Source organism: Coregonus clupeaformis, chromosome 11 (genome assembly GCF_020615455.1).
Source record: "Coregonus clupeaformis isolate EN_2021a chromosome 11, ASM2061545v1, whole genome shotgun sequence".
Taxonomy (NCBI): Eukaryota; Metazoa; Chordata; class Actinopteri; order Salmoniformes; family Salmonidae; genus Coregonus; species Coregonus clupeaformis.
Genome location: NC_059202.1, coordinates 49993695 through 50021635, shown reverse-complemented (window position 1 = coordinate 50021635; position 27941 = coordinate 49993695). Strand labels below are relative to the sequence as shown.

At 45.1% G+C, this 27941-nt stretch overlaps 1 protein-coding gene across 2 annotated transcripts; it reads right to left on the bottom strand.

Moving 5' to 3' along the window:
* LOC121577056 (dynamin-1-like protein) lies at positions 1–27941 on the bottom strand. 2 transcript variants are annotated; one of them, XM_041890781.1, is made up of 19 exons: positions 27723–27941; positions 19296–19440; positions 16584–16630; positions 15580–15651; positions 15387–15473; positions 14941–15103; positions 14252–14372; positions 12559–12690; positions 5510–5716; positions 4680–4800; positions 3489–3644; positions 3224–3313; positions 3017–3109; positions 2856–2909; positions 2522–2593; positions 1614–1766; positions 887–996; positions 519–678; positions 1–436 (listed from the first exon to the last, which is right to left on the bottom strand). In XM_041890781.1, the coding sequence occupies exons 1-19, from the start codon at positions 27822–27824 to the stop codon at positions 380–382; spliced, it is 2142 nt and encodes a 713-aa protein (XP_041746715.1). In that variant the 5' UTR covers positions 27825–27941; the 3' UTR covers positions 1–379. The 2 variants fall into 2 exon arrangements, with proteins under 2 accessions (XP_041746715.1, XP_041746716.1); XM_041890782.1 differs by lacking the exon at positions 2522–2593.

Sequence of the window (27941 nt, the reverse complement as noted above, 5' to 3'; positions counted from 1 at the left end):
CAGGAATTGTGAAAAAACTGAGTTGAAATGTATTTGGCGAAGGTGTATGTAAACGTCCGACTTCAACTGTACATCATAAAACTATATTCAAAATGTACCTCCCGATTCTCCACTCTTCTCCAGAAGTGTGCACTTCTACACTCCCTGTCATGGAATTAACAATGGGGGAAGCTCCCTCCTGCCAATGCTTACACTAATCGAATGCTTTAAATCCAAGACAGGGAGTGTGCAAGTGCACTGATAATAGAGACGCTATAAAACACAAATTGACACCAGTGCATTTTCAAGTTGGCCGTCTCTGCAGTCCAGGTAGGTTTGAGAGAATAGGGCTTAGGGGGAAGGGTTTAGGGCATAGTGTCCATGTGGGAGGTAGAGGCCCTCACCACAGGTGTGTTTCTCTGATTTCAGCAATCACCTGACTGGCTTTCTGCAAGGCCTGTGGACACAGGGTGGAAAGGGGGTCAAAACATTCATATAGATACAAATAGTATGTGCGCACACACACACATACACACTACCTTGAGCATGTCTGCAGCCTCATTGCGTCTCTGGGCCATGTCTTCAGACTCAGTGAGCAGGTCATCCAACAGCCCTGCCTTATACAGCTGGCCCACCAGCTCACTCTGCAGGCTGTCTTTCACATGGTTCACTAAGAAGTGCATCACTGCCTTGGGCACACTGCAGGGAGGGAGTGCAAAGGGAGAGCGACGTATGGAAAAGGTGAATGGGGGGAAAAAAAAGAGGTGAAGAGGAGGAGACAACAGATGATTTGTAAGCAAACGAGATGGAACCAAATAGAAAGGAGAATGAAACACAGAGAGAAATCTTACAGAAGCCACAGGAGAGGGAGTCTAACAACAGCAAGTAAAGCAGAGAAGCGCCATACCTGTCCTGGATGTTTTTCCTGACGATGAGGAAGTAGGACTTGATGAGCCTCTCGATGACCTCACAGTCCCTCTGCTCTCGGGACGACAGCTTCCTGGAAACGGGAACAGGCTGGGGGATACACAGAGTCAAACAGACCAATCACTGACATGCTACATCTCAGAAGTCATTAACATGTGGTGGTATGGAACTTGTTTTGACTTCGAGCAGTAGTTAGTCCCATTCAATGTTTGCCCTAACCCTTCAATGTTTGCAAATCTGAAGGCGCTGGATAGGCATAAGCAGTGTAGTGGGAAGTTTCCACAATATGAATTGCTTACACTTCACAGTTCTGCTCATCTCTTGTGGACAGATCTACGTCAACATAACTGGTATTCTAGAATCTGTCGGTAAGGAATGGAATGCATAGGATAAAGAGCAGCAGTAGTTCGTGTTTTTCGTCACTGGTTATTTGATGAAATCATGATTTCGCAGGTTTTGGCATCTTTCGATTTTCGGACGGGGAGGAGACATTCGGCCCATAATTTGCAAAGAGAGAGGGTTCCGCTCCTCATTCTAGCATCTCTTCATCCCTTCTCTTAACACGTGTTGGACCCAGAACTTAAATTGAGCAGCTGACCAACTACGTGAGACTTTAGTTCTGGGTTAACCAAGATCACAGTTCTGCAAACATCAACGGTTAAGTGATAGAATTGGGACCGAGTATCTGACTAGCATAGATTACTCACCACATCCAGCAGGTTGACAGCGTGGCCCCTCTGAGGGCTGGCAGGGTTGGAGGTCTGGAGCATGGACTTATCTCCACCCATCCCCTCCTTCAGCATGCCCCTCCAGTTCCCTGTCCCTCCATCCTGGTCCCCCTGGGGACCCCCACCTGCTGTCTGGAAACACAGGCAATAGACACAGACAGAATGTTTAGAGATCATGTCTAGTGGTTTATTCATTTTTATTGATTCATCCTTTATTCATACAGTTGTCTCCCTGAGATTAAAAATCTATTTTACAAGAGAGAACTGTTGACAGCAACAATCGATATGCTCGTTACAATTTATTCCCAAAGATGGAGCATGCTTCTGTCATGGCTATTACATCACCTAGGCTTGTATGATGTAATATCTACAGACTATTCAGTCATGTCTGTAGATACATATACTGACTTTTTGGATTAAAATCGCCATTCTGACAGCGGCAGGGTCATATTGTACAAAGATTTCACTCCAGGACCCTTCCTCTGTACAGAAGCACAGGTCAAGCAAGAGGTGATAGATGGGAAATGTAATGACAGAGTCAAAGTTCATCCTCAGGGGGTGGAGTTAGTTCGGGTGGGGGCTCATCAATTTATTAAAATACATATGTGTGGGACATTGAAAGGGAACAGATAAGGGGAATTCAGAATAGCAGCCTACACAAAGTAGGATCGTCTACAGGGTTGCAGAGGGGAGTATGAGGGTGGGGGGTGGGTCGGTGGAAAGTCCATTGCAATTCAGTCAATTCATGAAATGAACTGACATTTTAAGGAACTAATGAAAACAGGAATTTTAGTTAACTTCCTGAACTGAAATGGAATTGACCCCAATCCTGGTTGAGGTAGGATGCAGGCAGGGCCGTGCAGGCATTGGGAGGGTCAGTGACACACCTTGGGTCCCTCTCCCTCGGGGGGAGGAAGCTCAGTGGGGGAGAGAGACTGACCACCTGGGCCCTTAAAGGACTAGAGAGAGAGGGACAGAGAGAAAGAGAGAGCAGGAAGAGTGGACAGAGTTCGAAATAGGAACCTAAAAAGCATGGCAACGGAAGAAAACCCTTACTGAATGAGCTGCGACAGTCTGGTGTGGAAAAAACAGCATATGGCTTATATCTCTGCTGTAAAAGGTAGAGATCTTCACTTGGAGCAGTAAAGAAACCGTTTTTGTAGCAATTAAACAAATCAAAAGCACATTGAAAGAGGGAGAGTCTTGAGTGTGTTATGTTACCTTTTCCCTGGGAACTGAAGAGGGAAGCTCTCTCATTCTGTTGCGTCTTTGTTCCTAGGAGATAACCATTACTACTAATTAATTACAACACTTCATGTACTATTTAAGAAAGTTAGAAAATACAGAATAAAGCTATTTCTAAAGCTGTGAACGTTTCTTACCTCTATGTTGTTGTTCATGAGGCCACAGGCATCAGCAAAGTCAGGGTGCTTGGTGTTAATATAGGCCAACTCTATGGCCACCAGGTTGTGAACCTGAGGAGGAGTTGGAATTAGTACACTAAAGATAAGCAAACATACTACAAGTGGAGCAGATAGCATTTAAAATGGATTACTGATGAATGTTAAGTGTAACCAAAAAATGCTCACCATCTCATTGGTGACCGGTAACCGTTTCCTGAGGAGGGACGTGACCACTTCTACTATGGCATCATGGAGCTTTGGAAACCTCAACAGCTCCTGGAGAGAGAGAGAGATACAACACTCATCAGTGACTGTGGCCAGATGTCAAGAGTCAAAGCAAGTGTTGTTGATGTGAATGTGTGTATGAACAGCCTACCTGTGTGCTGTAGTTGCTGTGTGTGTGTGTGTGTGTGTGTGTGTGCGTGTGTGTGTGTGTCTCTCTCTAGTCTACCTGTGTGCTGTAGTTGGAGCAGTGCTGGATGATCCTCTGCATCTCCTCGTGGACAAGCTCTACACAGCGCAGACTGGGCTCCTCCAGTCTCTTCACCTGTCTCTTCACTAGCAGCTCAAACGACACCTCAGGCACAAACAGGGCAGGCCGCGGGCCCTATACACACACACAGACAGACAGAGACTACATTACCCAACAGCCTCTCTGGCTAACATGCAACTCATCTCAACTCACAATAAATCATGAGGTCGATAAAGTTCTTCTTTTCCAATCTCAAAGAAACGAAAACACATATCAAACTGATTATCAAAACACTCAACATTCCATCATTCTACTCCGCAACAAACATACAGCCCAATGTGAGCCTGTATAGATAAATATACTGAACAAAAATATAAAAAACGCAACATGCAACAATTTCAATGATTTTACTGAGATACAGTTCATATAAATTCATTAGGCCCTAATCTATGGATTTCACATGACTGGGTTGGGGCGCAGCCATGGGTGGGCCTGGGAGGGAATAGGCCCACCCACTGGGGAGCCAGGCCCAGCCAATCAGAATGGGGTTTTCCCCACAAAAGGGCTTTATTACAGACAGAAATACTCCTCAGTTTCATCAGCTGTCCGGATGGCTGGTCTCAGACGATCCCGCAGGTGAAGAAGCCGGATGTGGCAGTCCTGGGCAGGCGTGGTTACACGTGGTCTGCGGTTGTGAGGCCGGTTGGACGTACTGCCAAATTCTCTAAAACGACGTTGGAAATTAACATTAAATTATCTGGCAACAGCGCTGGTGGACATTCCTGCAGTCAGCATGCCAATTGCACACTCTCTCAAAACTTAAGACATCTGTGGCACTGTGTGACAAAACTGCACAATTTAGATTGCCTTTTATTGTCCCCAGCACAAGGTTCACCTGTGTAATGATCGTGCTGTTCAATCAGCTTCTTGATATGCCACATCTGTCAGGTGGATGGGTTATTTTGGCAAAGGATAAATGCTCACTAACAGGGATGTAAACAAATTTCTGCACAACATTTGAGAGAAATAAGCTTTTTGTGTGTATGGAACATTTCTGGGATCTTTCATTTCAGCTCATGAATCATGGGATCAACACTTTACATGTTGCATTTATATTTTTGTTCAGTATAGTAGCGCACATCCATACAGTATATAGCATTGCACACTCACCGTAGCATTTCTAATAGCTGTTAGCACATCTATGGTGGTCAGACCTCCTAGAGGGTCCACTGACTCCAGCGTCCGACCAAAAGTCTCATGGAAAATATAACAGATTCGTGCTCCACCACACCTGAAAGAGAATGTCCACTGTTACATATACATGCAACAAAATGTTTGACATTTGTGATCAATGTAGTAACCTACTTAATTTAGGCCATTTAATCTACCCACTACATTAGACTGCAAAAGCTTCCAATTGGTTGACTTGTGATGCTCAATTTGTATGCCCCCTTCTGGTAACTAGTAGAAGTACAAGGATGTTTGAAAAAGGTTCTCCATCCTTCCTGTCAATCTCTTCAAATAAATGAAAAAATACTAAAGAGTAGGATTTCACACTTTATTTAAAGGCCCAGTGCAGTCATGAATGTGATTTTCCTGTGTTCTCTATATATTTCCTTGAAATTTTGAAAATGATTATGCCTTTAGCGTAAGAGCTGTTTGAAAAGACCGCCTGAAATGTCAGCCTGTTTGGTGGGATGGAGTTTTGGCCTTCCATGGTGACATCACTAGGTGGTAAATTAGTTAATAGACCAATAAGACAGAGTTCCAAACCTCTCTGCCAATATGAGCTAATTTTCCCTTTCCCACTCAGACCACTCCCAGACAGTCCTAGCCAAATTATTGCTTTAGAAATTGCCCTTTGCTAAGAAGCTATTTCTATTTAATTTTGACAATTAAAAAAAAATAAATAACTGAAAGGTACTGAAATTGTTACCCAGAAATTATTTGATAGAGAAAAACAGCTACATTGGACCTTCAAGTGAAAGGAAGTTACTCACAGCTCGGTTGTCTCTATGTACTTGGCGGTGCCCTCGATGGTGTGGCAGTACTCTGCAGCAAACTTTGTGATGAGCTGGAGCAGTGTGGAGCTCTGGTCTTCTACAGGTTCACCATAGCTGCTTAGCAGGGACTGGTACTGGGCCGCCAGAACGTTGATACGAGTCTTTAGCTCCGGGAGACAGTCTCTGATGTGGTGCATCAACAACCTGGCATCAAGGAGAAGGAGAAAAGAGAGAAAAGGTAACAGACAACATGATAGTTGCTAGTTTCTAGAGTGACATTACACTCTAAAATCATAGTCGGCCAGATGTTTTCAAACCTCAAAAGTACACTTCTGTTGAGGCCTTGAATGCCTAATATATCTATTTTTTCTCATACACAATGTTCCTTCTAAGCTGCGCGCGTGCGTGCAGTAGCCCCAAGACTGCCGCGCAGATTGAACTTTACTCAACTTTCTACAGGTTTCGCTGTTAGTTAACACTATCAACGTTTCCCTTTACTGTGGCAATTGTGATCGAATCAATGCAATATTAGCCACTTTCAATGCAAAATAAGGAAACAAAACGAACTATGCAAGAGATTTTGCTGTAGGCAGAACGCGTCAGAGTAGTATTCTATTGCAGCACGACTCAGCCCGTACTCTACACAGACCGGTGTTGTATAACCAATCAGAGCTGCATAGGCCTATATGCAAATAGACAATTGCCATATATGGACCTGTGCCATTTACTTTGAACTGGACTGTGTTTACAGCTGTGGTCGTGAGTAGATGTGCTTGTTTTGAGATCAAAGCAAGAGCTGCATGTAGCCACGTGTGCACATTTTGTTCATATCCTTTGCTAGTTAGTGAGTTACAAGCCCAGTTATAGATCATTTGTAGTCAGCAATAGGGGACTGATTGCTTCCTACAAGAGCACAAAACATGTACATTTCTAGACATCTTGGAAAAGTATGTCAGGTAAAGGGCTTTCTTTTTTGTCTTAATTAACCTCTACGTGATCGGTGTCCTGTATACGGGACGTTTAAGCTAACGTGCGCTAATGTGATTAGCATGACTGTTGTAAGTAACAGCAAACTTTCCAGGACATAGACTTAAATTCTTGTTAATCTAACCGCACTGTCCAATTTACAGTAGCTATTACAGTGAAAGAATATCATGCTATTGTTTGTGGAGAGTGCACAACAACAAAAAACGTATCACGGCAACTGGTTTGATACATTCACCTCTGAAGGTAAATAATGTAATTACATTCAGTAATCTTGCTCTGATTTGTCATCCTAAGAGTCCCATAGATAAAATGTAGCATAGTTTTGTTTGATAAAATCAATTTTTATATTCAAATGTAGGAACTGGGTTCTACAGTTTGAACCCCTGCCGTCTCTGGCTCCACACCCACCCCGCCCGGCCATCTAGATGTGTGAAAGTTAGTGTATAAACTAATGATCCATCATGTATGACATTGCTGGGAGTGTGTAAACTTACATTTTGTACTACCATATCCTTTTTGTATGTTCTCTATAGTTATGTACTTGAAAATGTATCAATTGACCAATTCGGCACATTTGGGCAGACTTGATACAAAATAGTCCATTATTGCAGTATTTTCGGGAGCGGTTGTCGGGAGAGGTTGTGTTTTCTCTAGCAGGAGGTAAGCTTGGCTTCTTATATGGTGTTGAGTAAAGCTTAAACCATGTATTTAGATTGTAGGTAGGTATTGTAGTTAGGTATTATAGGTAGTTTACTCAGGTAGTTATTGTAGGTTATTGTAGGTAATTATTGTAGGTAAGTATTGTATTCGGCGGACCCCGGCGAAGCACGAGGCTAGCCTACCCACTACTTGGACCAACAAAGCTAGCTAGCTAGCTAGCGGGTAGCTACTGGTAACTTTTAGCAACTGTGGTTAGTTGTTTCCAATGTTATTTCACGCTTAAGAGTACCTGTGATTGAGCCAGCTAGCTGCCACCATTCAGCTGTTTTTCTAACCTCATTATCCGAGGCATTAACGTTAGGTGGTTGGTAGCTGCTGTACTTAATTACAGCTACTGATTGCAGTCTGCCAGTTTGGCTTTATACATAGCTTGGGCTTTGTCGAGTAAGGCTTAAACTATGTATTTAGATTGTAGTTAGGTATTATAGGTAGGCATCGTGGGCTGTATATTATTAAGTAGTATAGGTAGGCATCGTGGGCTGTTGTGGGTAGTTGTTGTGTAGTTATTGTAGGTTACTTTTGTAGTCGGCGGTGCCGGGTGTAGCACAAAGCTAGCTAGCTAACTCACCTCCTGGATTAGCTGGCGAGTAGCTATTAGCAACGGTAGCAACTAAAAACAATATCCTTTTAGCCAGCTACATTCGTTCGCAGCGACGCCGTTTTTTCAAACAAAGTCAACACAGCAGCCATTGCTAGCTAGCCAACACTACCAGCTGGCTGTACTGTAGTAGCTAAATACAATATCTTTGTGCTAGCTAGCCAACGTTTAATCATTGCTGCGTTATGAAAGAACTAGACACGGACACGAATTATCTGTTTAGTGTGTTCACACACTATTGGTAGTTTGTTGTAACCAAGTATTGGTGCTAAACTGTGTGTTATTGGATGCTAGCATGCTAGTTAGCTATGGCGTCATAGTTAGCTAGCTGAATAAAGTAAGTTGAGCCTATTCATTGAAACATTGAACCGCTGTAGTGTACAACAATTCTAATTTCTAAGTGGAAGTTGGGAGAGTTTTATTCGGGTGGTTCAGTGAAACAATTATAGTTTCTGAGGTGGAAGTTGGGAGAGTTATATTTTTTTGGTGAGGGAGGCCTGCTCTCTCCTTTCCCAGATGTTTAGTTCATTTCATTCCGATCTCCTCTGCATTATTGTAGCCATCTGCTGCAGCCTGTCAACTATGCCTCTGCCTATCCCTGTTCTCTCCTCTCCGCACAGGCTACACAAACGCCTCACACCGCGTGGCTGGTGCCTCTCTAACCTGGTGGTCCCTGCACGCACCACACACCTGGAGTTCCAGGTCTCAGGCAGCCTCTGGAACTGCCGTTCTGCCGCCAACAAGGCTGACTTCATCCCAGCCTATGCTACCCTCCAGTCCCTCGACTTCCTGGCGCTGACGGAAACATGGATTACCACTGAAAACACTGCTACTCCTACTGCTCTCTCCTCGTCTGACCATGTGTTCTCGCATACCCGAGAGCATCTGGTCAGAGGGGTGGTGGCACAGGAATCCTCATCTCTCCCAAGTGGTCATTCTCAATTTTTCCCCTAACCCATCTGTCTATCTCCTCATTTGAATTCCACGCTGTCACAGTCACTAGCCCATTTAAGCTTAATATCCTTGTCATCTATCGCCCTCCAGGTTCCCTTGGAGAGTTCATCAATGAGCTTGACGCCTTGATAAGTTCCTTTCCTGAGGATGGCTCACCCTTCACAGTTTTGGGGGATTTCAACCTCCTACGTCTACATTTGACTCATTTCTCTCTGCCTCCTTCTTTCCACTCCTCTCCTCTTTTGACCTCACCCTCTCACCGTCCCCCCTACTCACAAGGCAGGCAATACGCTTGACTTCATCTTTACTAGATGTTGCTCTTCTACTAATCTCACTGCAACTCCCCTCCATGTCTCCGACCACTACTTTGTATCCTTTTCTCTCTCGCTCTCCTCCAACACTACTCACTCTGCCCCTACACAGATGGTAACGCGCCGCCGCAACCTTCGCTCTCTCTCTCCCACTACTCTCTCCTCTTCCATCCTATCATCTCTTCCCTCTGCTCAATCCTTCTCCCTCCAATCTCCTGACTCTGCCTCCTCAACCCTCCTCTCCTCCCCTTTCTGCATCCTTTGACTCCCTGTGTCCCCTATCCTCCCGGCCGGCTCGGTCCTCCCCCTCCAGCTCCGTGGCTTGATGACTCATTGCGAGCTCACAGAACAGAGCTCCGGGCAGCGGAGCGGAAATGGAAGAAAACTAAACTCCCTGCCGACCTGGCATCTTTTCACTCCCTCCTCTCTACATTTTCTTCATCCGTTTCTGCTGCTAAGGCCACTTTCTACCACTCTAAATTCCAAGCATCTGCCTCTAACCCTAGGAAGCTCTTTGCCACATTCTCCTCACTGCTGAATCCTCCCCCCACCCCCCCCTCCTCCCTCTCTGTGGATGACTTCGTCAACCACTTTGAAAAGAAGGTTGACGACATCCGATCCTCGTTTGTTAAGTCTAATGACACTGCTGGTCCTGCTCACACTGCCCTACCCTATGCTTTGACTTCTTTCTCCCCTCTCTCTCCAGATAAAATCTTGCGACTAGTGACTGCAGGCCGCCCAACAACCTGCCCGCTTGACCCCATCCCCCTCCTCTCTTCTCCAGACCATCTCCGGTGACCTTCTCCCCTACCTCACCTCGCTGATCAACTCATCCTTGACTGCTGGCCATGTCCCTTCCGTCTTCAAGAGAGCGAGAGTTGCACCCCTTCTCAAAAAAACCAACACTCGATCCCACTGATGTCAACAACTACAGACCAGTATCCCTTCTTTCTTTTCTTTCCAAAACTATTGAGCGTGCCGTCTTTAGCCAACTCTCTTGCTATCTCTCTCAGAATGACCTTCTTGATCCAAACCAGTCAGGTTTCAGGACTGGTCATTCAACTGAGACTGCTCTTCTCTGTGTCACGGAGGCTCTCCGCACTGCTAAAGCTAACTCTCTCTCCTCTGCTCTTGTCCTTCTAGACCTGTCTGCTGCCTTTGATACTGTGAACCATCAGATCCTCCTCTCCACCCTCTCCGAGCTAGGCATCTCCGGCGCGGCTCACTCCTGGATTGCGTCCTACCTGACCGGTCGCTCCTACCAAGTGGCGTGGCGAGAAGCTGTCTCCGCACCACGTGCTCTCACCACTGGTGTCCCCCAGGGCTCAGTTCTAGGCCCTCTCCTTTTCTCCCTATACACCAAGTCACTTGGCTCTGTCATATCCTCACATGGCCTCTCCTATCATTGCTACGCTGACGATACACAACTAATCTTCTCCTTTCCCCCTTCTGATAACCAGGTGGCGAATCGCATCTCTGCATGTCTGGCCGACATATCAGTATGGATGACGGATCACCACCTCAAGCTGAACCCTGGCAAGACGGAGCTGCTCTTCCTCCCGGGAAGGACTGCCCGTTCCATGATCTCGCCATCACGGTTGACAACTCCGTTGTGTCCTCCTCCCAGAGTGCGAAAGAGCCTTGGCGTGACCCTGGACAACACCCTGTCGTTCTCCGCTAACATCAAGGCGGTGACCCGATCCTGCAGGTTCATGCTCTACAACATTCGGAGAGTACGACCCTGCCTTACACAGGAAGCGGCACAGGTCCTAATCCAGGCACTTGTCATCTCCCGTCTGGATTACTGCAACTCGCTGTTGGCTGGGCTCCCTGCCTGTGCCATTAAACCCCTACAACTCATCCAGAATGCCGCAGCCCGTCTGGTGTTCAACCTTCCCAAGTTCTCTCACGTCATCCCCTCCTCCGCACACTCCACTGGCTTCCAGTTGAAGCTCGCATCCGTTACAAGACCATGGTGCTTGCCTATGGAGCAGTGAGGGGAACGGCACCTCCGTACCTTCAGGCTCTGATCAGTCCCTACACCCAAACGAGGGCATTAGCGTTCATCCACCTCTGGCCTGCTGGCTCCCTTCCTCTGCAGAAGCATAGTTCCCGCTCAGGCCAGTCAAAACTGTTCGCTGCTCTGGCACCCCAATGGTGGAACAAGCTCCCTCACGACGCCAGGACAGCGGAGTCACTCACCACCTTCCGGAGACATTTGAAACCCCACCTCTTTAAGGAATACCTGGGATAGGATGAAGTAATCCTTCTACGCCCCCGCCACCCCCCCCCCCAAAAAAAAAGAAAAAGAAAAAGAAAATATATATAAAAAAAAAATATATATATATATATATTTTATAGTGGTTAACCCATTGGCTATAGGGTGAATGCACCAATTTGTACGTCGCTCTGGATAAGAGCGTCTGCTAAATGACTTAAATGTAAATGTAATTGCAATGCTTCACTGGATCAATCAGAAACTTTGCACACACACTGCTGCCATCTAGAGGCCAAAATCTAAATTGCGCCTAAACTGCAATATTATATTGTGGCCTTTCTCTTGCATTTCAAAGATGATGGAACAAAAAAACATTTTGTCTGATTCTCTGTAAAATGGCATGGGAATAATAATGCATTTTATTTTGTAAAGTGGTTTATTGCATCAAACTACAACATTTTAGCAGTCACCTCCTTGTCTGAAGGACAAGTGGATGAACAGGTTAATGTCAAGCCCTGCATGTATTTTTCAAAAGTTTTATGGACTGTAGGCCTACATTGAACACCACACATTGGCTGCTACTGTAGGCTGAATGATAGAACAGCTATTTCCATGTTAAAATGTTATGGGATGTCCGGGCTGTATAACAACCGGCCGTGATCGGGAGTCCCATAAGGAGGCACACAATTGGCCCAGCTTCGCCCGGGTTAAGGGAGGGTTTGGCCGGGTGGGCTTTACTTGGCTCATCGCGCTCTAGCGACTCCTTGTGGCGGGCCGCGCGCCTGCAGGCTGACCTCGTCGTCAGTTGAACGGTGTTTCCTCCGACACATTGGTGCAGCTGGCTTCCGGGTTAAGCGGGCGGGTGTTAAGAAGCGCGGTTTGGCGGGTCATGTTTCGGAGGACGTATGACTCGACCTTCGCCTCCTGAGCCCGTTGGGGAGTTGTGGCGATGAGACAAGATCGAAATTGGGGCGAAAATGGGGGTAAAAAAAATATACAAAAAATAATAATACCCTAAAACAAAACAGAAAATGGATTTTCTCCATTGTTTGTGATGGTAGGCCACTCTGGTAGGCCTACATTATGATCAAACAGCCACAGTGGCCTACATGGCCACTGTTAAAACTAACTTAAAGCGGGTACAACCTCAGTGTTCACAGTAAACGCGTGCTGGAAGTTGCACAACATTCCAGTTTGCACTCAGCAGACCTGAAATTTGCTAAGTGCCGAAAAAAATTTGAGGGAACATTGCTCATACCTGTTCAATGTTCTAGCCAGGTATTTGGTTCCGTTTCTGTTGGCGAGAGAGGGGTACTTCTTCTGTAGGAAGGCATATTCATCACGGATGGCGTCGGCCACTGTCTTCTTATTGTTGATGTCCAGCTGACTCCTGGAAAAAGTAATGAAGGATAGGTTATTTTACTACCTTTGAAAAGAAAGTTGACGACATCAGCTCCTCATTCACTCCGCCTATTGAGTCCACTGGTCCCACTCACACAGAACTACCCTACGTTAACTTCTTTATCCCCTCTCTCTCTAGATTAATTACAGCAAATAGTGATGACCAGCCACCCGACAACCTGCCCGCTCGACCCCATCCCCTCCTCCAGACCATCTTTCCCATTCCTCATCCCTGACCACCGGCAACTCATCCCCCTCGGACTTCAAAATGCCCAGAGTCGCTCCCCTTCTCAAGAAACCAACACTCGACCCCTCCGACATCCAAAAAAACAACAGACCGGTATCCCTTCTTTCCAAAACACTTAAGCATGCTGTCTCTCCAACTCCCTCGCAGAACGATCATCTTGACCCTAACCACTCAGGCCTCAAGACGGGTCACTCAACGGAGACTGCTCTGCTCCGTGTCATGGAGGCTCTCCGCACTGCCAAAGCTCACTCTCGCTCCTCTGTTCTCATCCTCCTAAATCTATTAACTTCCTTCGACACAGTGAACCATCAGATCCTCCTCTCCACCCTGTCACGGGCTGGCCGTCTCAGGCTCTGCTCTCTAACTGGCAGGCCGCTCCTACCAGGTGACGTTGATAGGATCTTTGTCTGCACCACGTGTTCTCACTACTGGTGTCCCACAAGGCTTGGTTCTCCCTATAGACCAAGTCACTAGGCTCGGTCATATTCTCACATTATCTATCCTATCATTGCTATACAGATGACACTCAACTACTTTTCTCCTCCCCCCCTCCTGACACCCAGGTGGTGACACACATCTCTGCGTGCCTTGCAGATATCTCAGCTTGGATGTCGGCCCACCACCTCAAGCTCAACCTCGGCAAGATGGAGCTGCTGTTCCTCAAGTGCAAGGCCTGCCAGCTCCAAGACCTGTCCATCACGGAGAGTGCAAATAACTTTGCCGTGTTCCTGGACAACACCCTGTCGTTCTCTGCAAATATCAAAGCTGTGACTCGCTCCTGCAGGTTTATGCTCTACAACATCCGTAGAGTACGACCCTACCTCACACAGGAAGCGGAGCAGGTCCTAATCCAGGCACTTGTCATCTCCCGTCTGGACTACTGCAACTCACTGTTGGTTGGGCTCCCCGCTAGTGCCATCAAACCTTTGCAACTTATCCAGAACGCAGCAGCCCGCTTTCGTGAACTAACACTCACAATTAACCCCCCCCCCCTCTAGCACTGACTTTGACGATAGCTACTTTGAGGAAAAATATACTTACTATGACGGAGATATGTGGTTGTCCCACATAGCCATCTTAAGATGAATGTACTAACTCTAAGTCGCTCTGGATAAGAGAGTGCTAAATGAAAAATCCTAACAAAACTTAAGGAATGCTGGCCCTTTTTCCATTTTGATCCTAAGTGACTGTTGGCTTCTAACATCCTTTGATAACACCCTTACATACTGGATTTTCCATAGGGCTGAACCCTTGCTATATTCAACATGTTAGAGACTGAAGATTATTGTGTCATGGTGCAGACCTGTTGACCACGCCAATGAGGCCAAGTTTAACAGGGATGACCCGGCCCATCAGAACGTCCATGGCATCAGTCCCAGCATCCATCAGGTCCAGTTTGGTCACCACCGCTAACGTCCTCCTGCCTACACACAGTGACACAAACCCCAGAACCCATACTCATAAAGCGTATCAGGGTAGAGGTGCTGATCTAGGATCAGGTCCCCCCGTCCATAAAATCATATTCATTATTATCTGAAAGGCAAAACAGATCCTAGGTCGTCTATCTTACTCTGAGATGCTTTATGGATATGGGACCAGATCCAAAGCCATAATAACTAAACACTTAAACTGTTACCTCCAAATAGGGCCAGGAGTTTAGCCTATAACTAGAGGGTAGAGTTTTCCTGGTCAAGTGAGATGGTCAGGAAAAACTCATGGGCCAACTTCCAGGTAATCAAGAGTTTTTGAAAGGCGGTGTATGCCATGGCGTGTCTGATATAAGGATCAGAGGAAACCACTGTAGGTGACAGACAGTTGAGGTTAACAGATAGAGACAGAGCGAGAGAGAGGGAGAGTGTGGGAGAGAGGACATAGAGGCAAAGAGACAGGCAGAGAGAGAGACAGTCGCACACAAAGAGAAGAGAGACATAGAAAAACAAAAAAAGAGAAACAGAGACTGAGTGAAGAAGAGAAAGAGATTGAGGTGTTTACCATCGGGGTCGACCTCGCGGGCAACTTTAAGGGCCTCTGAGGTGGCCATGTCTGTGTTGGCAGCAGTCACAGCCAGGATGATAGAGTTGGGGTTAGAGATGTGCTTCACGATCAAGTCTTTGATCTGCACCTCTATGTCTTTGGGCTGGTCTCCCACCGGGACCTGGGTAGAACATGCACACACACACACAATTAATACCTGCCCATTTCATATTTCAAACCATACTTCTGTCTCACTCAATATACTAGGAAAGAGAGGTGGTTCAGTGCATGATGAGTAATCTTGCCTGAGATCTGAAGACTTGCGTTAGCTCCTGGAGTGAAAGCCTAGGCTTTAGCTCAGCTGGCTAAATAAGTATTGTTGCGGGTTCAAACCAATTCGATCACACTTGCGCAACTCAATTAGCATTTAGATTTGAAATAAAAACACATTGCTTTGTGTGTACCTTTGTGATACCTGGCAGATCCACTAGTGTGAGGTTGACTACGTGAGGGGAGAAGATCTTCAGGTGAATGGGCTCGTCAGTGATTCCCTGGAAGAAAACAAAGAAATGTCAGTTCAGCAGTTGGCAATGATAACATCTGTTTGACATTGCTTGGGACTACCTTTGCACCAAATCCTTTTTATTGTTGACATACCTTGTTATTGCCAGAAACTCTTTCTGTTTCAGCTTCGATCTCAAGCCTGATTTCATCGAAGTCTGTGTAGATCTAAAAACAAAAAAATATTTTTTAAGGGTACTGCACGGTATAACACATGATTAAATTACGGTTTATATAGCTGCATATGACGTAAATGTGATTTACTATGATCTGGACCCAACTGTATATTCTGCCCTATTCCCTCAGCACTACTGTATATTCTACCCTATTCCCTCATCTCTACTGTATATTCTGCCCTATTCCCTCATCTCTACTGTATATTCTGCCCTATTCCCTCATCTCTACTGTATATTCTGCCCCATTGCCTCATCTCGACTGTATATTCTGCCCCATTGCCTCATCTCGACTGTATATTCTGCCCCATTGCCTCATCTCAACTGTATATTCTGCCCCATTCCCTCATCTCGACTGTATATTCTGCCCCATTCCCTCATCTCGACTGTATATTCTACCCTATTCCCTCATCTCGACGGTATATTCTACCCTATTTCCTCATCTCGACTGTATATTCTACGCTATTCCCTCATCGACTGTATATTCTACCCTATTCCCTCATCTCGACTGTATATTCTGCCCTATTCCCTCATCTCTACTTTATGCTCTGGGCCATTCCCTTAAGAAGACATTAGTACTACTGTACTCCTGTGTCTTTTTTGCCTGCGACTGTGAGAGGGTGTGTGCCTGAGGTGATTTAAATAGGATTCCTGTCAAACAAACACTCCATACAAAGCTACAAAACCCATATAGCTTTTCCAGTGATCTTCAGTCAATAAATCAATACAATGCTTTGCATGAATGCATGTCTATATCAGGTCAGGTTAATCAAATATTTAAGCTGCATGTATATTTGTAGTAGTGAAAGGGCAGGGACCTCCACTGAGATGAACAGATAGTTGGAGGAGGTGCCTCACTTTGTCAGCAACCTGCAGGCTTTGAACCAACAGAGAAACTAGCTCTGAGGAATGGTTACTGAGACACACCTTGTTTTTGGTGTGTAGAAACTTGCCCCATTCCTCTCCATCGACGCCTAAGGGAACAAAACAGTGTCATTCACATTCCCCAGCCTGTCTGGCAGATGTCATTTGGAGTGGTAATTTAATGACCAGTGTTGTGATTATAGAGCAGGTCCCAACTCACTCCCTACCCCTTTACCTTGGCCCGAACCCATGTTTGCATATCTGAATGGTGTAGATAGACATCAAAAGTGCAGTGGTGGAGCTTCCACCAGATAATTTACATCTTACAGATCTGTAAAGAAAGGTTAGGGCCAGGGGAAGGGGAGTGAATTGGGACCGGCTGATATTGTCATTGGGTCGGGTTTAGTCATGTCTCAAGGAAGAATATAGGCCATTTGCTTGTTTGTTCAGCTGGGATGGGAGTACGTCCTGCAGGCCAATCACCCAGAGGCATAGGGCCAGAGATTTGAACAAACAAACAATACAGTGAGAAACATTGTCAACAACAAAAATATGCCTGTGAGACAAGCCAAAACATGGTTGGTGCGTAATGGGGAGCATAAACAACAAAGTTACTTTTTCAACTAATAATCTATGTATTAGTTGGATTATTTATACTGAAATAATTACCTACCAAACTAAGAAAACCAAATCAGCTGTTAGTTCGGTACACGCAGCTATTTGAGGACATTTTAAGAGGTGTTTGTTTTCAGCATGTTTAAATGAACGTGAATTGGAACAGAACACTTCATTTGCCCTTAAAGGCCATACTTAGCATAATTTCTGAAAAAGTTGACACTGCTCATGCACTCCAGAATAGTTTCTCTTTTATACAGGATGTCCTTATACAGACAAAACAAGTGTTTTGTCTGAAACATGAGACTGACCTTGTTGGGCTTGATTTGCTGAATCAAGCTAAGCCTAAGTTTGGCAGCTTTAATCGAGGCTACAAAAACAATAGGCAGGATGGAAGGGGAGCAAAATGAAAGGGAGGGGCCTAGAGTAAAAAGCGGATGATTGAACACAGACAAAAGGCAAGGAGAAACAATGAAAAGGAGACCTTTGTAAAGGCGCCCCTTTTTCCAGGCATTGGGGTCTGTGGTTCAGGAGAGATCAGATGACAGGGGGAAAATGGTTAGCAGTTAGCCTAGCTGCAGCTCCTGCACCAAACGCCATCTGCAGCAATGCAGTCCTCTTTGTCACGATCCATCCGGTGTGTGGCTATTCCCAGCAGCAGGGCATAGGCTTGGTTTTGTGTTCAAATGTCTTGGATGACATTGAAGATTGAGTAACGCGACATTGGCTCAGTAATAATTTAATGGCTCAGTAATAATATTCAGGAGCCTCTAGATATAACTTGAGTAGAATCTGTAGACATGAGGGACGAGGGGGGAATTAGGTCTACAACAACATGTGGACTGCCATGCAGAAGAAATATCAGCCCACAGAGAGAAACACAAGATTGAACATTCCTCAACTGTGGCAATTGGGATCGAATAAACGCAATATTAGCAACTTTCAATGCAACATACCGAAACAAAATGAACTATGCAAGAGATTTTGTTGTAAACAGAACGCATCGGAGTAGAATTCTATTGCATTGACACACACGACTCAGCCCGTACTCTACACAGACTGGTGCAGCATAACCAATCAGAGCTGCAGTAGGCCTATATGCAAATTGACCATTGCCATATATGGATCTGTGCCATTTACGTTGAACTGGACTGTGTTTACAGCATGAGTGGTCGTGAGCAGATGCACTTGTTTTGAGATCAAAGAGAGAGCTGCATGTAGCCACGTGTGCACATTTTGTTCATATCCTTTGCTAGTTAGTGAGTTATTAGCCCAGTTATAGATCATTTGTAGTCAGCAATAGGGGAGTGATTGCTTCCTACAAGAGCACAAAATGTGGGCATTTCTAGACATCTTTGAAAAGCGTGTCAGGTAAAGACCTTTTTTGTCTTAAAGGGGCAGTGTTGTATTTTGAGACAGCTAAGTAGCCAATAGGCAGACGATAGAATAATTTGTCTGATTCTCTGTAATAATGGTATGAGAATAATAATGCATTTTATTTGGTAAAGTGGTTTCTTTCATCAAACAACAACATTTTCAGTCACCTCCTTATCTGAAGGACAAGTGGATAAACAGGTTAATGTCACGCACTGCATGTATTTTGTATAAGTGGAAAAACAGGTTAATGTTAAGACCTGCATGTTTTTTTTCAAAGGTTTTATGGAATGTAGGCCTACACTGAACACCACACATTGGCTGCTACTGTAGGCTGAATGATAGAACAGCAATTTCCATGTTAAAATGTTATGGGATGGAATTTCTCCATTGTTTTTAATGTAGGCCACTCTGATAGGCCTACATTATGATCAAATAGCCACAGCAGCCTACTTGGGCACGGTTAAAACTAACTTAAAGCGGGTACAGCCTCAGTGTTCACAGTAAACGCGCGCTCGAAGTTGCACAGAATTTTCACAACTTTCAAGTTTGCACTCAACAGACCTGAAATTGGCTCAGTGCCGAAAAAATTAGGAGGGAACATTGGTACATGGGCATCTTTTTCAAAAACCTTGGTTGGAGGATTCCCATGCAGAATTAGAAGGGAATAGCCTAAGCAGAGGGGGGGGCTCCTCCAACCAGGGTTTCTGAAAACCTGGGAACTTTTGGGAAAAATCCCAGAATTTTGCAACCCTAAAGCAGTGATAAGTGTTGTGTTCACAGTACCATTCTCCTCGCTGGTCTTCCTGCGGTCCTCTGGGTCCACGTGGACCAGCTGGAGGATGAGGGGCCGACGGGTGACGACGCCAGTACCCCGGGGTAGAAGGTCTCTGCCCACCAGAGCCTCTAGCACTGAACTCTTCCCACTGCTCTGGAGACAGAAACACACAACATGCTCACCTACAGAGCAAAAGTAAAAGTGAGCTAGCAGTAAACATCACTTACAAAACTAAAGTTCAACTGAGGCTACGACAGCGACAACTCATCACAAGTCAACATTTGAACCTACCTGATCTCACCTCAGCTGCGCCTGGCTGTAGTTGATCTAACTTAGTTTGGGCTCGATTCATGTGTGGTAATTATAGAACTGACAGAGACAGGGTCAAGGATCTTTCAAAAGAGCCCCTCTGTGTGTATCTGTCCTTTGAAAAGCACTAACGAATAACGAGACAAGGGCAGACACACACTTGGGGCATCCAAGTGTCGCCATGTCGCCATGGTACCTTCAGTTCAGACAGTTGCCAAAGGGCTGAGACAGTGACAAAGAAGGTGACAGACCAGTGAAAATGAAGGCGTCAGAGAGGATGCCATGCTACTGTAAACCTATTAGGTAACACCTAGGCCAACAAGAGCTGTGTGTGGAGAGAAGAGTACAGGTGTAGCCTATATGATAATAATAACTAATTGGATTTATATAGTACTTTTCTACCAACTGAGGAACTCAAAGCACTTTACATAGTAGGGGGAAACTCGCTTCATCCACCACCAATGTGCGGCACCCACCTGGGTGATGCAGGTCGACCATTTTTGTGCCATTAATGCTTGCCACACATGAGCTATTAGGTGCAGAGGTGAGGAGTGATATGCTAATTAGGAATAAAGGGGATGATTAGGTGGCCATGATGGAATGGGGCCGGGTTGGGAATGTTGCTATGACACCGGGGTTAACATCCCTACTCTTACGATATGTGCCATGGGATTTTTTAATGATCACAGAGAGTCAGGACACCCATTTAACATCCCATCCAAAAGACAGCACCCTACGCAGTGCAATGTCCCCTTCACTGCCCTGGGACATTGGGCTCTCCTTAGACCAGAGGGAAGAGTGCCCCCTACTCAGGGTTTCCGTGAAGAAAATTTGGCACCGGACAACGTGACCGGCAACGTTTTCATTTACCAGACATTTGAGAAATTTACCAGACATCCATATGCAATGGGTGTGTAAAAAATAAATAAAATAACGCACTAGGGCGTCCCCTCAAGGTGCTAAAGAAATCACATTTAGATTATTGTAATTCGTTTTAACAGAATAGACATTTGCCTGTAACGTTGTAATAAAATAAAGTAGAACAATGTTCTTATACCAACATGACAGGTTTTGAAAAGAAAAACATTCTGTCTTCATCCCTGGCATGAATCATAAATTAAAACAATTTAAGAAAAAAAACATTAGGCCTAGAAAGTTGCCTATAGAAGAACAAGTCGCCAACACCGTAATACAACTTCAAAAGATAACATTTGTATAATATAATTTGTGAACAACCTGTCCTATAGGATATTTGTATGAAATGTATTATTAATAAATAACAAAACAGCTGTTTTCAAATACAATCTAGCCATGACCAGGCCGGCCCGCCCCACTCCCACTGCAATTCAGCAGTGGAAATAGGACACTAGGCGGCCACAAAAAGAAGAAATAAAACTGATGTTGGACAATCAAATTCGATCTGTAAATAAGCACAATTTGTTAAGTCTGATTCATTGAGAGAAAGCTTATTTTACAATGCTCCTGTGAAACGAGGCCCGCGCCATGCATTTATGAAAGCACTTGTTTCCAAAGCTCAAATTAAGGAGGCTGTAATTTTCCTCTAATTTACTTGCGTTTGCGGCGGACCTTGGCCTGCTCAAAGAGAGCCGCTGCTGTTGGGAAGTCAAAACTGTCCAACTGCTTGGAGCAGCTTGCGATGCGCATCAGCCTTGTTACTTTGTCCTCAAGAAGGTGCGATCTTGAGGCCGTCTTTACTCTGTTTTGGAGAAACAATCACCTCTTGGCGGGCACACTGGAAACGGGGATAATCAACACAATCTTCGCCAATGTTGGCCAGTCGGGGTACACTTTGCGGATGTCCCTTATGAGGATGTTTCGTCTTTTGTTTGAGTAAAAATAAGAAACACATACACCCGACGCTAATTTCCAAGCAGCTTGAGGATTTATTACATGCTGACCAGACCGCTCGCAAGCGTGCGTCCGTGTGCGCCATCATGTGCTGTTGTGCATGTTGATTTTGTCCACCCACACCAGACGCGATCAGGACACGCAGGTTGAAATATCAAAACAAACTCTAAACCAACTATATTAATTTGGAGACCGGTTGAAAAGCATTAAACATTTATGGCAATTTAGCTAGCTTGCTGTTGCTAGCCGACACCGACGTCTCGCTTCCAGACAAGCTAAACACCTTCTTCGCCCGCTTTGAGGATAACACAGTGCCACTGACGAGGCCCACTACCAAGGACTGTGGCCTCTCCTTCTCCGTGGCCGACGTGATTAAGACATTTAAGCATGTTAACCCCCGCAAGGCTGCCGGGCCCAGACGGCATCCCTAGCCACATCCTCAGAGCATGCGCAGACCAGCTGGCTGGTGTGTTTATGGACATATTCAATCTCTCCCTTTCCCAGTCTGCTGTTCCCACATGCTTCAAGATGGCCACCATTGTTCCTGTACCCAAGAAAGCAAAGATAACTGAACTAAATGACTATAGCTCAATTGGACCTCCCTTGGTCATCATGAAGTGGTTTGAGAGACTAGCCAAGGATCACATCACCTCTACCTTACCTGTCACCCTAGACCCACTTCAATTTGCTTACCACCCCAATAGATCCACAGACGATGCAATCGCCATCACAATGCACACTGCCCTATCCCATCTGGACAAGAGGAATACCTACAGTGAGGGAAAAAAGTATTTGATCCCCTGTTGATTTTGTACGTTTGCCCACTGACAAAGACATGATCAGTCTATAATTTTAATGTTAGGTTTATTTGAACAGTGAGAGACAGAATAACAAACAAAAAAATCTAGAAAAACACATGTCAAAAATGTTATAAATTGATTTGCTATTTAATGAGGGAAATAAGTATTTGACCCCCTCTCAAACAGAAAGATTTCTGGCTCCCAGCTGTCTTTTATACAGGTAACGAGCTGAGATTAGGAGCACACTTATTAGGAGCACACTCTTAAAGGGAGTGCTCCTAATCTCAGTTTGTTACCTGTATAAAAGACACCTGCAATCAATCAATCAGATTCCAAACTCTCCACCATGGCCAAGACCAAAGAGCTCTCCAAGGATGTCAGGGACAAGATTGTAGACCTACACAAGGCTGGAATGGGCTACAAGACCATCGCCAAGCAGCTTGGTGAGAAGGTGACAACAGTTGGTGCGATTATTCGCAAATGGAAGAAACACAGAAGAACTGTCAATCTCCCTCGGCCTGGGGCTCCATGCAAGATCTCACCTCGTGGAGTTGCAATGATCATTTGAACGGTGAGGAATCAGCCCAGAACTACACGGGAGGATCTTGTCAATGATCTCAAGGCAGCTGGGACCATAGTCACCAAGAAAACAATTAGTAACACACTACGCCGTGAAGGACTGAAATCCTGCAGCGCCCGCAAGGTCCCCCTGCTCAAGAAAGCACTGAAGTTTGCAAATGAACATCTGAATGATTCAGAGGAGAACTGGGTGAAAGTGCTGTGGTCAGATGAGACCAAAATCGAGCTCTTTGGCATCAACTCAACGTGTTTGGAGGAGGAGGAATGCTGCCTATGACCCCAAGAACACCATCCCTACCGTCAAACATGGAGGTGGAAACATTATGCTTTGGGGGTGTTTTTCTGCTAAGGGGAAAGGACAACTTCACCGCATCAAACGGACAATGGACGGGGCCATGTACCGTCAAATCATGGGTGAGAACCTCCTTCCCTCAGCCAGGGCATTGAAAATGGGTCGTGGATGGGTATTCCAGCATGACAATGACCCAAAAAACATGGCCAAGGCAACAAAGGAGTGGCTCAAGAAGAAGCACATTAAGGTCCTGGAGTGGCCTAGCCAGTCTCCAGACCTTAATCCCATAAAAAATCTGTGGAGGGAGCTGAAGGTTCGAGTTGCCAAACGTCAGGCTCGAAACCTTAATGACTTGGAGAAGATCTTTAAAGAGGAGTGGGACAAAATCCCTCCTGAGATGTGTGCAAACCTGGTGGCCAACTACAAGAAACGTCTGACCTATGTGATTGCCAACAAGGGTTTTGCCACCAAGTACTAAGTCATGTTTTGCAGAGGGGTCATATACTTATTTCCCTCATTAAAATGCAAATCAATTTATAACGTTTTTTACATGCGTTTTTCTGGATTTTTTTGTTATTCTTTCTCTCACTGTTCAAATAAATCTACCATTAAAATTAGACTGATCATGTCTTTGTCAGTGGGCAAACGTACAAAATCAGCAGGGGATCAAATACTTTTTTCCCTCACTGTATGTAAGAATTCACTGACTACAGCTCAGCATTCAACACCATAGTACCCTCCAAGCTCATCATCAAGCTCGAGGGTCTGAACCCTGCCCTGTGCAACTGGGTCCTGAACTTCCTGACGGGCCGCCCCCAGGTGGTGAAGGTAGGAAACAACATCTCCACTTCGCTGATCCTCAACACTGGGGCCCCACAAGGGTGCATGCTCAGCCCCCTCCTGTACTCCCTGTTCACCCATGACTGCGTGGCCAAGTACGCCTCCAACTCAATCATCAAGTTTGCAGATGACACAACAGTAGTAGGCTTGATTACCAACAATGACGAGACTGCCTACAGGGAGGAGGTGATGGCTCTGGGAGTGTGGTGCCAGGAAAATAACCTCTCACTCAACGTCAACAAAACAAAGGAGATGATCGTGGACTTCAACAAACAGCAGAGGGTGCACCCCCCTATCCACATCGACGGGACCGCAGTGGAGAAGGTGGAAACCTTAAAATTGCTTGGCATACACATCACCGACAAACTTAAATGGTCCACCCACACAGACAGTGTGGTGAAGAAGGCGCAACAGAGCCTCTTCAACCTCAGGAGGCTGAAGAAATTCAGCTTGGCACCTAAAACCCTCACAAACTTTTACAGATGCACAATTGAGAGCATCTTATTCGGCTGTATCACCACCTGGTACGGCAACAGCACCACCCGCAACCGCAGGGCTCTCCAGAGGGTGTTGCGGTCTGCTGAACGCATTATCGGGGGCAAACTACCTGCCTTCCAAGACACATACAGCACCCAATGTCACAGGAAGGCCAAAAATATCATCAAGGACATCATCCACCCGAGCCACTGCCTGTTCACCCCGCTATCATCCAGAAGGCGAGGTCAGTACATGTGCATCAAAGCTGGAACCCAAGAGAATGAAAAACAGCTTATATCTCAAGGCCATCAGACTGTTAAATAGCCATCACTAGCACATTAGAGGCTGCTGCTGCCTATTGAAATCACTGGCCACTTTAAGAAATGGAACACTAGTCACTTTAATAATGTTTACATATCTTGCACTACTCATCTCATATGTATATACTGCATTGTATTCTATAATATTCTACTGTATCTTATTCCTTGCCGCTCTGTCATTGCTTGTCCATATATGTATATATTCTTAAATTCCATTCCTTACTAGTTTTGTGTGTATTAGGTATATGTTGTGAAATTGTTATATATTACTTGTTAGATATTACTGCACTGTCAGAGCTAGAAGCAGAAGCATTTTGCTACACCCGCTATAACATCTGCTAAACACGTGTATGTGACAAATACAATTTGATTTGATTTAATTTGTCCTGGGATGTAAACATTGGGTTGTTATTTTACCTGAAATGCACAAGGTCCTCTACTCCAACAACTAATCCACAGATAAAAGAGTAAACAGAGTTAGTTTCTAGTAATCTCTCCTCCTTCAGGATTCTTCTTTGGACTTTATATGGCGGTTGGCAACCAACTTTAAGGTGCATTACCACCACCAACTGGACTGGAGTGTGGACCTCACTTCATCTTTCAATCACACACGTGGGTATTTGCTACTAAAAACCAATGAGGAGATGGGAGAGGCGGGACTTCCAGCACTTCAAGCATCACAAATAGAACCAAGTTCTAGTTTAGCGCCTGGCTATGCAGACGCTGGCGAGCAATGATTGAATAACATGTATGTGTACATTTATTTTGCAACGCTCACGCACGCGACGCTGTCGGTGTGGTCAACATGTAAGCCTATAAAGTATCTTTGTCTTTGAAGTTGGAGCACATCAACTGGTATTTCCATCAATGAATAAAAAAAAACATTATTTTGCAATGGATTGTTTTTTTCCCCTGAACAATTTTTTTAAAATTGGCTTTTCATTTTTTTATTTTTTTATGGGCCAAAAGCCGTCATTTACCCGCTAACGGAAACCTTGCCCCTACTGGCCCTCCAACACCACTTCCAGCAGCATCTGGTCTCGCATCCTGGGACCGACCCTACTAAGCATCAGAGGCAAACCAGCAGTGGGATCAGGGGCGGTGAGTTCATTAGGGCGATATGGGCGACGCACTGCCAAACGGGAAAAGGAAAGGATTTTTTTTCTAATCAATTATATCACGGCAACAGTAGTTATCAGTGTTCTAATCTAGACGTCTGATCTGCCACTAAATGTCCAATCAGGCTAAAGTCGTGCTTCAAATGGCCCCGCCCCTTTTGGGGCGATTTCAGTCTGGTTGAAAATCGCCCCAGAAGTCTCTCATAGACTCTCATGTAAAATCTTTTTTTTTCAAATATCAGAGCTTTCAATACAATCTCTATGGGTTCCGGGAGGGCTTGCACTTACGCGCTTTCGTCATACGTAACATAACCATGAACGTAACTAAGAAAAGAGCGGGTAGCAGCGTCAATCAATTCACGTACTACTGTCAAGATGGCTAGCGTTCAGTGCAACTCGATTGTCTCTTTGAAAGAAGTTCCTTTTTGTCGGCGAACAAATCAAGATAAATTGGCAACGAAACAATTAGGACCTCCCAGACCAAATGTAATAATTCAACAGGTTTCTACTAAAGGGGGAAAGTCCTACACCCGAGGATTTTCCAAAAATTGGTACGAACGAAAAACCTGGCTAGCAGGCTGCGATGTAGCTAATGCAGTCTTCTGCTACCCCTGCTTACTCTTTCACCCTGAAGGCGGCACGGCAGACAGCACCGCTTGGACAGCGACTGGTGTAACGGACATGCACCATCTTTCAGAAAAGATTAAGAAACATGAGCTGTCAAAGACCCACATGGATAGCTGTTTGAGATTGTCTGCTTTGGGGAGAGTGAACATTGCCACTCAACTGGATGAGGGATACAGGCTAGCTGTCCGCCGCCACAACGATGAGGTTAGCAAGAACCGCCACATCCTCAGCCGGCTAATCCAGTGTGTGAAGTTTTGCGGAGTGTTTGAGTTAGCTTTGCGAGGCAAATATGAAACTGAGGGCTCCACCAACCCTGGTATTTTTCTTGGACTTGTCAACTTTGTGGCACAATTAGATGAGGTGTTTTATGGAAATGCATATTGTTTATGCAGTGTTGAGGAATGTGAAAGAACACCCTTGATTATTTTTACTGTGATAACTTATTTTGCTTTTGTAAGCCAACACTTGAGATCAGTCAATAAATGCTTCTGGTATTGACTTATATGCTGCCCCTGTCTTCATGTTGTTGCTGGACATATCTTTTTTAAAATGTGTGTAGGTCACCTAAATCATCAGAAAAATTGCCCCCCCCCCTGAGAATTTTTTCAGGAGCCGCCACTGAGTGGGATGCAGGGTAGTACGCTGTTGGCAATGCTGTTTACTCTCAATTCCTCTGGGCAAATGGATGGTAATTCAAGGAATAAGACAAGGGAGGGATGGATGTCTTGGAAGATTTCAATTATGTTTTCATTCATTCATTCAAAACCATTGAAGTCTTCAAAGGCTAGGAGAGGGATACCAGTGTAAACAAATCAGTAAATGTGTAACATGTAAATTTAGAGGCATGTGATGCCATTTCATTTCAATGACACCTGCTGAGCACAGCTGTGTTTTAACATTACACAGGGGTAACGTTAGCCAGGTTCTACTGCCTGTCAAATTCGCGATAACTAAGTTAACTAGTTAGCAGTTCATGAGTCACAGCCACTAGCCAGCTAACTATCTAACTAAGTTGCTACAGCTAAGGTCACTAACGTTAGCTAACCTTTCCTCGAAAACACAGCACACGTAAATGTTAATGTGCAGTGAAATATCTCGAAGTGGAACTGCGTGATACAGACAACAGTAGCTAACGTTAGCTATCTAACGTTAAGGGAATGCAACTAGGTGAAGGCATGCTAGTTAGTTGGCTCGCGATTCTTACCTGCGTTCCAACAACAGCAATCTGCGGCAGCTGGATAATGTCCGCGCCAACTGTATTAAACACATCTTGTAATTTATTGATGACAGGGATAAGGGCCTCCATGGCTCTGAAAATGTAGTAACTGTCAAATAAACGACCTAACTATCCAGCTACCCTGCTAACCACAGGCACAAAGTCATCCAATGTCCCTCACACTGCCACCATTTATCCGGCCCAGAA

Coding starts and splice junctions, on each gene's coding strand:
- LOC121577056 (XM_041890781.1), bottom strand. CDS start 27,824: ATGGAGGCCCTTATCCCTGTCATCAATAAATTACAAGATGTGTTTAAT. Junction 15,104..15,386: donor ATCTGCCAGGTATCACAAAG/GTACACACAAAG, acceptor TGTTCTACCCAG/GTCCCGGTGGGAGACCAGCC. Junction 3,110..3,223: donor TACCGGTCACCAATGAGATG/GTGAGCATTTTT, acceptor ACTCCTCCTCAG/GTTCACAACCTGGTGGCCAT.